The 13,811-nt window shown below is 42.5% G+C and overlaps 1 protein-coding gene across 5 annotated transcripts in view; it reads right to left on the bottom strand.

Annotated features, from left to right (window-relative positions):
* Positions 1 to 13,811, bottom strand: part of LOC126513311 (utrophin) — a 346,673-nt gene that overhangs the window by 118,069 nt on the left and 214,793 nt on the right. For all 5 annotated transcript variants that reach the window (XM_050161608.1, XM_050161610.1, XM_050161611.1 and 2 more), the window contains one exon: positions 7,333 to 7,462. In XM_050161608.1, coding sequence (XP_050017565.1) covers positions 7,333 to 7,462 — 130 coding nt within the window. The remainder of the gene's footprint in view (positions 1 to 7,332; positions 7,463 to 13,811) is intronic.

Below are 13,811 nucleotides of genomic sequence, written 5' to 3'. Positions count from 1 at the left end.
TCAAACGGTTCAAAGAATGAATACAAAAAGTTTAAAACGTGAAAAAGAAAAATACAAATGATAAGAAATTTATATTCCATTAGAAAGTGGGTGATAATAATCAACTAAAAGCAATTTTCATTAAAAGGAAAAAATATGCTGATATGATTCATTAAATGACATTAATACCACATTGTTCAAACAAGAGGATGAACATAAAGCTTTCTAAATTTCCCACAATTATTAATGTAACTTTAATTCCATTAAAAATCATTTACTTGAACCATTTCTAAACAGAATAGCTTGCCCTGGTAGCTGAGTTTTCCAGATAATTACATGGTACCCATTTAACTCAATTTCTTTATGGTTCTCAATTTTGGAGGGAAATTTATTAAAATACAATACGATTTCTTTTACCTTTTTCCAATGGATTCCTACTCTGCCTTCAAATATAAATTGCAATTCATAGCTTCAGATTTCCTTGACTATAAAAGCTTGATTGATGACTCTGGCTCAGTTTATTTTACAGGTCTTACCTATGATCTTCACTGCTGCCTTTCTCCTCATTGTTGTCAGATGGGTGTGGTCATTCCTGTCAACCTTGCCCCCTGCCTTGCCACTTCTACTTTGTTCCTTGTTCACAATTCACAGGACGCGGAGCTCAAGCATGTACAACATGTCTAAGGTGTGAGCCTGGGACTGGAAAGAAGTGCCGGACAGAGTGGGATCAGGACGGGCCCTGATTGCAGCTTCTGTAGATGCACAAGCCGCTTGCACATTTTGATCCTCAATAAACGGGAAGTCACCGAGGCAACAAGAAAGAACTATACTTCTGACCCAACATTGGTAGCGCGGTTAGACTAACCAACAGGATGCCAGGGGATCGCGAAAGAAATCAGCAGCAATGTATTCAGGACGTCACTAGGAATGGGCTGAGACTGCTTTAGGGCTTGGTAGAACAAGGTCCTGTGCCAGTATATCAGGAAAGAGCTGGGAAACAGAGTAGAGGGATGATGGGTAGAAAGACCAAGCTTAGCAGTTAAGATAAGGTAGGCTAGTGGCAAAAAGCTACGTCTGGTGTCTGGTGGACATCAAGCATGGAAGAGAGTGAGGCAAGAGACAGGGTCAGGTCAGACAGAAAAGCTGAGGCCAAGTCTCTACTCATCCTTCCACAGTAGGAGAAGAGAAGCCCTGATACCATTCTAAACAAATGCTAACTCGGGGCTCTAGGCAGATCATCTGGCTACTGGAGAGAGAGAGGTGGCTCAGTAAGAAAAGTGTGTTCTGTAAAAGCATAATGACTTGAGCGCAATCCCCAGAAGTCACATTGAAAGAGCCAGGTGTAGGTGGTATTCCTTTATGATGTGTGAATATATGTCACCGTGAGTAGTCTGATGAAGAAGCTGACTGGCCTATAGCTAGATAGAATACGATTAGGCAGAAGAGCCAGACTAAGAGGATGCTGGGAAGAAGGGTGAACTCTCGATATGGCAGAGGGCGGATAACAGGTTAACCTAAGTTGTAAGAGCTAATTAGGAACAAGTCTAAGCTATAAGCCAAGCATTTCTAATTAATAATAAGTCTCTGTGCAAATTATTTGGGAGCCGTGTAGTGGGACAACAAACTCCACTACACATGTGTGATGTCACATGCCTGGTAATCCCAGTGACAGGGAGGCAGAGACCTATGAATACCTGGGGCTCTCTCTCCAGACAGCACAGGTGAATCTAGAGCTGTGTAAGAGAGAGAGAGAGACCCCATCTCAAAAAGAGGTAAAGGGCAACTAAAGAAGATACCCGAGGTTAACCTCCGACCTCTGCACACGCATGCACGCACACACACCCACACAAGGTAATGCAGGGACGTATTGCTTTTCAAATATTCAAAAATGCACTGAGCACTGTAATTATTAATAGAATTGAGAAAATGAGGGGAATGGGGCTTGCAGGAGAAAAAGACATCTGAGAGAAAAATGATGGAGAAAAGTATTTTCCCGAATTAAGAAGAGATGGATCTATCTTTGTACCCCAGGGCACAATACACAGAGCATATTCAAAAATGGCTTATTAACTGGAACTGAAAAACCATAATACGGCTTCGGCTAGCACTAATGCGCCCAACGCTGAGTACTTTAGTATCGCACAGGATGGCTAATGCTCAAATAGCCCCTGCCTCCGAAGCAGCTGTGCGTAAGTCACAGTAAACAACAAAAGTCTAAAAGCTATTAGGGATAATTTTCCTCCATCTCCTTTTAACAGCGGGGAAAATCAGCTCCCATTAGAGAACATAATAAGAAGGGAGGAGAGGGGTGGGAACTGGTTGCTCACCATCCCGAACCAGACTGGACCAAAGTGGAAAAACGCATGAAGTTAAACTGGTATGGAACCTCTTTCTTTTGGCAGCCCCCAGATGTGGTGTTTGAAAACTGGGCCTGAGCAATATGTGAGGCTAACAGCAAGGGAAGAAGTGCCAGGAGTATCTTTTAAACTTTTAAAGGGCTGACTACCGAGGAGTGCCAACAGCAGCGGGAAGCTTTCACGACCGGAAGTTGTCCATACGGGCTACCAAAGCATCTCCCTGTCAACATCCTCCCTCACATTTCTGCCAAGTCCTGGGGAGGCAAGGACTCAGGAAAAGCAGCCCAGTGCGAGGCTTTCGTATCACGAGGCCACGCGAACTACCTTTCTCTTAGGTTTAAACATAAGAAACTGTAATATCTTTTCCCCACTGTAGGAAGTAACAAATTCTGTCCAATTTTCCAGGTCCCCCAATATCCGAGTCAACACACACACACACACACACACACACACACACACACACACACCCCTTCATCTTCTTCAGGCATAAGCCTTCAACCCTCAAAGACAGACAGCTACCTCCCAGCACACTCTGCTCGCATTCTGCTCAGGCTGCTGTCTGCATCATGGTTGTCCCTTGTCCTCTAATCTGCTCACCTCCTGCCTCGTTTCAAGGGTCTGCTTAGGGACAACTGTCTCTGCTCTGACCCTCAATGACTCTGTCCTTTATGGCGCACGACACACCTGGGCCTGTACACGTGGTAGTGGGGGTAGTGGCGCTTGTTTGTTTTCTGACCTCTTTGTGTTAGTTAGCTCCTATCTCCAACTAACCTAAATCCTTCTTAGGAAACGTAGCTTGGGGGAGGGGGGCGGTCTTTCATCCTCACAGTTGGTCTGCCGACACATTCCTTCATTCAATAACTAGGTGAGAGGTACCCAGCACTGCCAGGTACTACAAAATACATCGGTGAAAAAGATGGATTGTGGGGAAGGTGTGTGCTATGGAAACAGGGAGGGAGGGACTGAGTTCAGATGCCAGCACCGACCCAGGTCAAAAAGCTGGGCATGGGTCTGTGCGTATGCTTGTGGGAGTGAAGACTGGAGACCCCGACTTTGCCGGCTAGCCAGGCTAGCCTATAGGCGAGCATCATTTTTAGTGGGAAATTCTAAAAATATAAGGTAGAAAATGATCGAGGATGACATTCCATGTTGATTTGTGTCCCCCCCTCAATTATTCACACACACACACACACACACACACACCCTTTTTAAAGTACTCAGTAATAGAAAAAGTCCCGTCTTCACGGAGTTTATACTCCTCAGGGTAAGGAGGGAAGGCCTGAAAGTGCATGTGACAAACAGAGCAAACACAGAACATGTTGGGCAGCAAACACTAGGGAATATAGAAAAGGAAGTAAAGAGGAGAGACTTTGTAGCAGAGGATACTAGGGAAGGACTAACTAAGGACAAGACTTGTGGATAAAGACCCAAGTGGAAGAGGAAAGGGAGAAGGAGGGAGGGGCAGGGAGGAGATGAGGGGCCTAGGGGGCAGGTAGTGGTGGCAGCAGCAAGCACAGCGATCTAGACTAGATGAGGGGCAGGAATGGTCCAGGAAAAGGAAGGAGACACACAAAGGTTTAAAGAGTGGAGCAGCTCTGGCTGCTCAAGAAACAGCAACACAGTCAGTAGAGCGGAATAAGGGCCAGAATGGGAGCTACAGGGAAACCAGGCTGGAGATGACAACAGAACCAGCCAGCAGTGAGCCAACCTAAGAAGTCAAGCTGAGCAGCGGAGTCACATGACTCACTTTTCAGTAGCTTAGCCAGGCAGCTGGGAAGGAAATGTGTTAAAAGGAGGACAGGGGAGGGAGCCAAGCCTAAAGGATAGTTGTTAATCGAAGCGAGAGGTGGTGGGGCTGGAGTAAGATGCAGTGGTAAGGGGTTCTGGTGTAGCTTCAATGTAGCGAGGATGGGACTTGCTGATGGAATGGATTTGGGTGATGGAAAACAAAGAAGTCCAGGAAGATTAAGAGAGCTCTGGGCTAAACAACCCAGAGGACAGAACTGCTAAGGCAAGGTACAAGAATTGTAGGGGAAGTAGAGACAGGCAGCAGGAGGCTTTTGATCACCTTAGGGCAGAAACTCCATAAACACTGGTCATTTGTCTTAAGTAGTTGGTGTCTGGTTTCATTTCATCTGGGAAAAAAAATCAATAATCCACCACCCATCCCTACACTCAGCGGTAATCAGTTCTGCTTTAGGTACTCAAGATTTGAAAAAAAAGCAAGTTCTGAGGAGATGAATTCTTGCAAGGAATTCTCTATAATTCGGTTCCTTTTCTTTGCTTTAAATTTGGTAGTAAATGACTATGAACTGTTCATCTCACAAACATATTCCTGGAGGAGACTGTAGGTAAAGGCAGAATAACAAACACAGCTTTATCTCACACCTTAAATAGCGTCCTTTATGAACTTAACCCAGTGCTCATGCATAAAGGCATTGCATAGGATAAAGTCAGTAAAATGAGAACGTTGGGGAATATTATTTTATGGTGTGTTACTTTTGTTTATGCTGCATTTGTTTAATTCTGTGAAGCTGCAATTCTTTACCTGTCTGAAATACCTGATGGTCCTAATAAAGAGCTGAAAGGCCCATAGCGAGGCACGGGCAAGGTTAGGCAGGGCTGTCAGGCAGAGAGTATAAACAGGAGAAATGAGGAAGGGGAAGGAGCAAGAAAAGAGGAGAGAGGATTCTAGGGGCCAGTCACACAGCCGCACAGCCACACAGCCACACAGCCAGCCATGGAGTAAAGGGTGAAAGTAAGATATACAGAAGTAAGAAAAGGAAAAAGCCCAGAAGGAAAAAGGTAGATAGGATAATTTAAGTTAAGAATTTATTTGGGAGTTGAGTGGTGGGTCCCTCAAAAAGTCAAAAGAGGAAAACATCCCACTACATGGGAACACTCCACCTAGGGCAATACATGGAACTTTAGCATCTGAAAAAAAAGCAAAACCTACAATAGCAATTGGATGGTGAGGCTGGGACCCAAGCAGGTAATTTCCCTCAGGAACCCTAGGTTTCTGACTGGTTCACCTCTGCAGGTCTTAGCCATTCAAACACTCTATCTAAAGGACAGCAGAATTCTCTAGACCAGCTTCAGCAAAGGATTTTTAAAGAAACAGACAGAGTAAGAGCATGCAGAATAACCACGACGATACGGTTCCACGATGACTCAAGGATTTTTGTGACTGCATGAACAAGAACCGTGACAACAGTAAGAAGAAAACTTGAACAGGCTTTAAGAATAAAGAAAGCTTTGATCACACCGATCTTAAATGTCACGCAAGACCCGAGAACATCTCGGTGTGCAATGGCACATGGGTGAGGAAGTGCTACCAGGACAGGAACAGGGTCAGAGTCTCTGAGAGTCGCTCATCGTTCAGAACAGAAAGGCGGATAATGCACGGACAACAGCATGTGTTGCACATAGAAAAATACAGTGGGGCAACTGCTCCTGAAAGCAGGGATTGCAGTGTGACACGGTGGTGCAAGTCCTTCACTCCAGCACTCCAGAGGCTGACACAGGTGGATCTTTGTGAATTCCAAGGCAGTGTGGTCTACAGAGTGAGTTCTAGGGCAACTGAGGCTGTACAGTGAGAGATACCCTCCAACTCAAGATAGAGAGTGAGCAAGCAAACAAGCAGCCACCACCGCCTATAACTATCCTAAGGCCATACATACAAGGCTGAGAACCTGGATTTAACAGCAGTGTGTGGGCCTTGCACACACATGTGCATGCTCTGGGTGGGTGTGTAAACAATACATGTGCAACAGGGAACATTCAGCTCCTATTAGCAGGACACCAGTCCCTGGACACTTCACAAGTGCCAAAGCACAGTGGAGGTTGAAGTCTCTCAGATGAAATGGCATTGTATTTGCATATAGTCTACGCAGAAGCACCGCCTTCCTTATCATGTCTAGATTACTTAAAACACTGAATGTCATACAAAGGCTGGGGAAACAGCTGCCCCTCGGCAGATTATCTGCAACACTGGTAAGAGAAAATGTGTACGTGCTTAATACAGATGGAAATTATTTCCCTAATAATTTCGAATCAAGTCAGTGGGACCCACAGATGTAGATAGAGCCCAGTGAAGAAAAGGGTCAATCACCCTCAGAAGAACTTTGTCTTCAAAACAAAAAAAAAAACAAAAACCAGGAACGATAGCCTTGAGGGATTTAGTTTGACAAGAGGTGAGACTTCAACTGACTTGGGATTCCAGCAGGCGGATTCCACAGAAAGTGGGCAGAAAATAAAAGGCAGCAGTGAAAAACACAATGAATGCACTGTGTGTGTGTTTGTGTGTGTTTGGGGTAAGCTACATGTATATAATCCCAGCTTCACTGCAGGAAGGGCTCCCACTGTGCCCCCCCCTATAAGCGATAACTGCTTGTGACCCACAGTGATAGACACAGTGAGCCACTCTGCACAGACGTTTTTCCTATGGAAAGGGAATGATGGAAAAACACTTTGAACCACACATGTAAAAAGATTTATTTACTTTTATTTGGGTATGGGTATTTTGCCTGCATGTATGTCTGCAAACTGGTGTCCTTGGAGGCCAGAATACGACATCAAAATCCCTGGAACTGGAGTTACAGAGGGTTGTGAGCTACCATGTGGGTGCTGAAAATTGAACCCAGGTCCTCTGGTAAAGCACACAGTGCTCTTGACCGCTGAGCTGTGTCTCCAGCTCTACATGGTTGCTTTCTTTTTATTACACCAGATTGCTTTTATTAATAAAGATACGGTGGTCCTAAGATACATCAGAAATTTTCTCTTAAATTTATTATGTGAAGAACTGCTATTTCCTAGTAAAGAAATCCCTGTTTCAATTTCAAGCTAAATATCCAGATGCAACAGGTAGTTATTTTTACATCAAAGAAAATTCTCCTTGTTTGTTTTTTGTTTTGTTTTGTTGTTGTTGTTATTGTTTTGGTTTTTTTTTTCCCCTAAAACATGGATTTCTTATGACATAGGAAAAAACCAATCTGACCTGTTTTTGATTGCAGGTTTTTTCGTGGTTCTTCGGGGGCCTCTATGGGCTGATCAGCCAGAAAAACTCGAGCTTGGTCTACAGCGTTCAGCACAGAATGTTCTTTCTCCTTCAGCTCACGTCTCAGCACCTTTGCAGAAAGAAATGCAAGAAAAAAGTGTTAGCAACCTCACGTGCTCAGTAAACAAAAGAACATGTTTAGCTTGACCACGTCTGACTGCAGCTGCAGAGGGAATGAATGGCTTAAACCAAGATTCCTACCGAGTTACGAGTGAAAATCTTATACAGGTAGGAACAATTAAAAGCATGAGGAAAAGCCAAAAAGATGGTTCTTGAAGATTTCATATCTGTGGAGGCAAATAAGAAAAGGCTGGAGGGAGGGAGGGAAACCTTAAGATAGCCATCTGCAGGACTTGGCTACATTGTATTCAAATTTACCAAGCAGGAACTTTGAGAATCCCCACTGTGTTGAGTTGCTAAAACATAATAGCCTGTTCTAAGACACTTCTTCAAGACTGACAAGAAAAACTGCATCGGATGACACCAAAGAATAAGGCAATTTCACAAGTAGTAATGCCATCCTCAGAAGTGTTTTATGTTCTTTAGAATATTCTGAGAAAAATTAAGAGATAGCAACAAATGAAATTATGTGAAATCAAAACTAAACCAAAGAGAACGCATAAAAGACAGTCTCCAATTATCTTAAAACACAGTCCATCCGTCTCGCATGCTGAGCCAACTACTGTTTATCCCTGGTGAGGGTTTCCATGCAAATCTGTGACTCTCAGAACTACTTGTCTTTGGCACATTTATTCAAGTAGGGATAAACTTTCACCCCCTCTCCTCTGAAATGTTTGGTGATGAAGGCTCTAGTTGACAAGGGTTTTAAAACCACCAAACTTGCTCGGGGATAAGATACCAACATGCAAAGCTGTCTAGTGCACTGTTTTAATACTGTTGCTAAATAAAGCCGCTGTTAACGTTGTTAGCCTTTAAAATACACATCTCCAAGCCTTATTAATCTCCTTATAGAGCAATTCAGTGGCAGTGCACTATGAAAATTCAGGAGTTTTTTCCTCACTAAAATACTTCTCTTTGACATCGTAGAACCAATAGTCTGTCCTTTTAGACATAACTGAATATTTTAACAGTGTTTGACATGACTAGTTAAGGTGAAAAGTTACTTGGAGGCTAAATGCTCATCTTGCACAAAGAGTAAAATGTGAAAAGTGAAAATAAATATGAAAGTATTAGAATAATCACCATATGCAGAAATAGGAAGATAGAAAGGAGAGATACATGAGTCATGAAGCCAAAGAGACTGATATGGGATGCCCCCTGTATGCTGTGAATATATTTTATTGCCATTGGTTAAATAAAAAAGCTGCTTTGACCTATGGCAGGGTGGAATAGAACTAGGTGGGGAAAACTAAAATGAATGCAGGGAGAAAGAAGGCAGAGTCAGGAGACATCATGTATCTGCCCAAGAAGAAAGACGCCAGAAACTTACAGGTAGGACACAGCCTCATGGTGACACACAGGTTAATAGAAACGGGTTAATTTAGGATGTAAGAGCTAGCTAGAAATATGACTAAGTTATTGGCCAAACAGTGTTATAATTAACATAGTTTCTATGTGATATGGTCTAGGGAGTCAGGAAACTAAAGCGCAATCTCCACTTACAAGGGGCTATTACAGGTAGAGAAGAAAGGGGACATCTAGGACAAGAACCAAGTTTATTTGACTTCTAGATGATGTACCAATTATTTAATTTGGTAAAAATTAACAGACTGAAAACAAGACCTAACCCACCTACCAAGTAAGCGATCTACAATCCAGTGATCACATATAAGGACACAGGAGGGAAAAAAAAAAACTTTTCATAAAGATCCAGAGACAAGTTTATGTGTACTGCCTAACAGGGATGTGAACACAGGTCAGCAACACCCCCAACAACTGCGTATTAAGTGGTCATGCTAAGGTACACACAGCCTTCAACATTCCTATTCAAGAAATGCAACTCAAGTTGTACCAGGGTCTGACAGTCCCATGAAATAAAACAAATCTGTCTTCTGACACTTCATGTTCTGATATGTGGAAAGAAAGGGGTCAGAAGAGAATGAGACAAAACAGAATTTTTATCAATCTGTTGATGCATATAGGCATTTAGGTGTCTGGTGCAAAATCTTTAACAAGATTTTCATATATTTATATAAAAGAGATCTAGAGTTGTAAAGCATCCCTAGTAATTACTTCCAGAACCATTGTAAATAAATATAAAATGATGGCACAAGAATATCACATTGATCTAAATTTTGAAAAAGCAGTGAAAATATTTTTAAAGATTTTAAAAGTCAAGAATATTGAAATCAGAATATAACCAGTTAATACAGAAGCAGTGAAGATTCATAAAATGATACACAGAGCTCTGCTGAAATTTTCCTTTGGGTGGGACATGCCAGAAGTGTAACCATTCAAGAACAAGGTGATGAAGAAAAGGCAAAGGTCCTAGAAGACCATCCCTTTGCCCTGGCTTATCCAGCAGAAAGAAGATTCCACAGGCAGTGATATCTTAGAGACATCACTAAAGAGAAACTAGGAAACATCAATAGATATGTAAAGACATAAAAGAATAGAAGGAAGACTGAGTCTTGTGAGGAAGATCGGACAAGGTGTTGGGCCCCTGGAAAAGGAAAATGTTTATGGGGAGATGTCCCACAAGGGTTCAGCCAGATGCTGTGGCAGCAAAGATGATCCTTGTGACCTAAGCAGCAGTGTTCCTGTGCCTTGGAAAGAGCCTGGGTTTGGGGACAGGAGCCAAGAGGACAGAGAGTTGTTCTTAGAGTAAGTTTTAGGTTCTCATAAATCCCATTAGAAATATATGTTTGTCTACAGAAAATCTACTGAGGAAACCAACTAATCAATTTCCCCAGATGGCAGGAATTTCATCAATTATACATGGAGACTCTCACAGCACAGCAATTTCCTTCGGCTGGCTGTTTACTGTGCTCAGAGAGCTCTCTCCCCAGAGAGTCACACTGTAGACACTTTTGACCACAGATGCCTTCTAGACGAGGCTCACACCGCTATGCGATCATTACAGCAGCAGACACCTTTCTCCTTCCCTATATTTTGTGTTACCATTATTCTGTTCCTGGCTTTGTATTTCCCAGACCTATTGCCTCTACTATGTAAGGACAGTATGCATTAGATGTAGGAATTCCCTCTGTATGCTGTGATTACCATTAATGAATAAAGAAACTGCTTTGGACCTATAGCAGGCCAGAACTTAGGTAGGCAGGGAAGTCAGAACTGAATGCTGGGAGAAAGGAGGTGGAGTCAGAGATGCCATGTTGCCCGCTGGAGACAGACACTGGGAATGTTAGCCAGTAAGCAACAGCTATGTGGCTATACACAGATTAATAGAAACGGGTTAAATTAAGATGTAAGAGTTTTCTGTACAATAAAAGAACTTCTGGAGGCATCACAATCCCTGACTTCAAACTCTACTACAGAGCTATAGTACTGAAAACAGCCTGGTATTGGCATAAGAACAGACAGGAGGACCAATGGAACCGAATCGAAGACCTGGATATTAATCCACACACTTTCGAACATCTGATTTTTGAAAAAGAAGCAAAAAATATCAAATGGGGAAAAAGAAAGCATATTTAACAAATGGTGCTGGCATAACTGGATATCAACATGAAAGAATGAAAATAGACCCATATCTATCACTATGCACAATACTCAAGTCCAAATGGATCAAAGACCTTAACATAAAGCCAGTCACAATGAACCTTATAGAAGAGAAAGTGGGAAGTACACTTGAACACATTGGCACAGGAAACCACTTCCTAAATATAACCCCAGCAGCACAGACACTGAGAGAAACAATAAATGGGACCTCCTGAAACTGAAAAGCTTCTATAAAGCAAAGGACACGATCAACAAGACAAAACGACAACCTACAAAATGGGAAAAGATCTTCACTAACCCCTTTTAGGTTGGGAGCATAGGCCCCAGTCCCTGGCATCCATCTCAGCCCCCAGGCCTGGTCTGGACTTCAAATCCCAGCAGGCCAGGTCCTGACCCCACCCCCAGGGAGGGGTCAGGACCACTTTCTCCAGGGTACTTAAGTGATCCCCCAAAAGAAAAACATGTGGTCTCCCTTTCTTCCTGCTGGGGGTCACATTCCTGTGGCTTCCTGGTTTCCCCCTGGGGCTACCCAAGAGTGCAGATCTCTCATTAAACCTGAACATTTCTTAATTTGGCTTGTTTTGATTTGGCTTGATTGGGAATTTTTGCATCGTCAGAGAGCTCGCTTAGGAAATATTCCTAACAACCCCACATTAGACAGAGGTCTGATCTCCAAAATATACAAAGAACTCAAGAAATTGGCCATCAAAAGAACAAATAATCCAATAAAAAAAAATGGATTTCAGACCTAAACAGAGAATGCTCAACAGAGGAATGTAAAATGGCTGAGAGACACTTAAGGAAATGTTCAGCATCCTTAGTCATCAGAGAAATGTAAATCAAAACAACTCTGAGATTCCATTTTACACTTGTAAGAATGGCCAAGTTGATGACAACTTATGCTGGAGAAGTTGTGGGGTAAAGGGAACACTCCTGCATTGTTGGTGGGAATGAAAGCTGGTACAGTCCTTGGATGTCAGTGTGGTGATTTTTCAAAAAATTAGGAAACAACCTTATTCAAGATCCAGTAATACCACTTTTGGGTATATAAAATTAAAAAAAAATATGTGAGAATTAGCCAATAAGAAGCTAGAGCTAATGGGCCAAGCAGTAATTTAATTATAGTTTCTGTGTGATTATTTCGGGACCAACAAGTGGCCCCTCCTTGCAACATGCATTTGCTTTTAATATTTTGTTTAATCTCAGTCCCTCTCAGATACAGTAAATTCCAGACACTTCTGGATCTTATTCTCTGGGAAGCCAAACACTTAACTCAGCTCTAAAGGGCTCTCTCATGATGGTAGAGTTCATCCGAATCTTGAAAAGAGAGAAAAGATTTTCCCACAGAGGGAATCATTCACCGGTAACAGGAAGAAAGACCCAACTGTGCACATCAGGGCAGGCACACACCTTCAGTAGCCATACATGGCAGCGGCTCAAGATGGAGGCAAAGGAGGAGTCAGAAAGCCATATAAGTGCTCTTGCACTTCTGATGCCTAACAATGGGTGATGGACAGACAACTGGGGTAGGAAGTGACTTCAGATTTACACATTTTCCTTAACAATATTGGTGGGTCTGTCAGATTAATAAAACCCAAGTCTGAGGCTTAGAGAATCTTCCGTACTTTATTTGCATTTCTCAACACATTAAATACAACATGTCAAAGAAAAAAGAAGAAAAAAAAAACACCCTGCACAAAAGGCTTGCAGGGGACTGTCTGGGAGCTGATGTGCTATGCCCCAGTAAGAAGTATAGCAGGCATGGGCAGGCGGAAGCCACCCTAAGTAAATAAAATGCTGGGCCTCTCACCCTAGTGTGAACTCTCTCCTCAACAGCATAGAGAACCACACACATTATATCCGTGCCACTACTATTTTGAAATTTTAATTTTGTTATCCAATTTGTCCTATTTCAATTTGACTTAATTGCGTTCAGAAACAGACTTAACTTTCAAGTGCCTTACACATATAATCATCAGGCCATCATTAGACATAAAAGAAAATCCGCATTTCCTAAGCACCTGGAGAATGTTAATGATAAGGCAATTAATATCCAGTGAGCTGTTTTGTATACAAAGCTACAAAGTGGCAGCCCCTTCCTAGTATCACATGATGTGTTTGTGAGCCACCTCAAATGAGTAGAAGATAATGTAATTGGAATTTTTCTATATTAATGACTTTGTATTTTTACTGAAAACAATCTTCCTTCCAAACAATAACATGTTTTGGTAAAGATGTGAGGACATGGACCCTCACACACTAGTTAGTGGGAGATGGGAGAAGGATATGACGCTTTAGTTTGGTGGTTCCTGAAAATACTAAACACAGAATTACCTTGTGCCCTAGACATTCCACACCTAGATACACCCAGAAACAAAACACCTGCACACATAAAACACACACTTGGATGCTCATAGTAGCATGACATCACAGCCGAACGGAGGGACCAACCAAACGTTCATCCACTGAGCAGTAGTTACACAGAATGTGGCAGACTGGCACAATGGGTCTTAGCAAGGAAAAGGAGTTAGAGCCTCATACAGGCTACCACTGGATAAACATGACAAATATGCTCGGCTGAATGACGTAGATGAAAACCTACAGTGTAAGATTTCACCACCACAACCAGGTCCACAGACACAGGAAGTAGATCAGTAGCTGCCTAGGACTGGAAACTTGAGGGGAACGGAGGTAGACTGGGCTTCTTTTTTGTAAAACTAAACTTTATTACATCACATAATAAATACATTCAAAAAAGCAAATACTTTGAGTCATTTTCA

Source organism: Alexandromys fortis, unplaced genomic scaffold (assembly GCF_014885135.2).
Source record: "Alexandromys fortis isolate MF-2015 unplaced genomic scaffold, M_Fortis_MF-2015_v1.1 scaffold_134, whole genome shotgun sequence".
Classification (NCBI taxonomy): Eukaryota; Metazoa; Chordata; class Mammalia; order Rodentia; family Cricetidae; genus Alexandromys; species Alexandromys fortis.
Note: the sequence above shows the minus strand (reverse complement) of the source record. Positions and strands in the feature narration are given on the sequence as shown.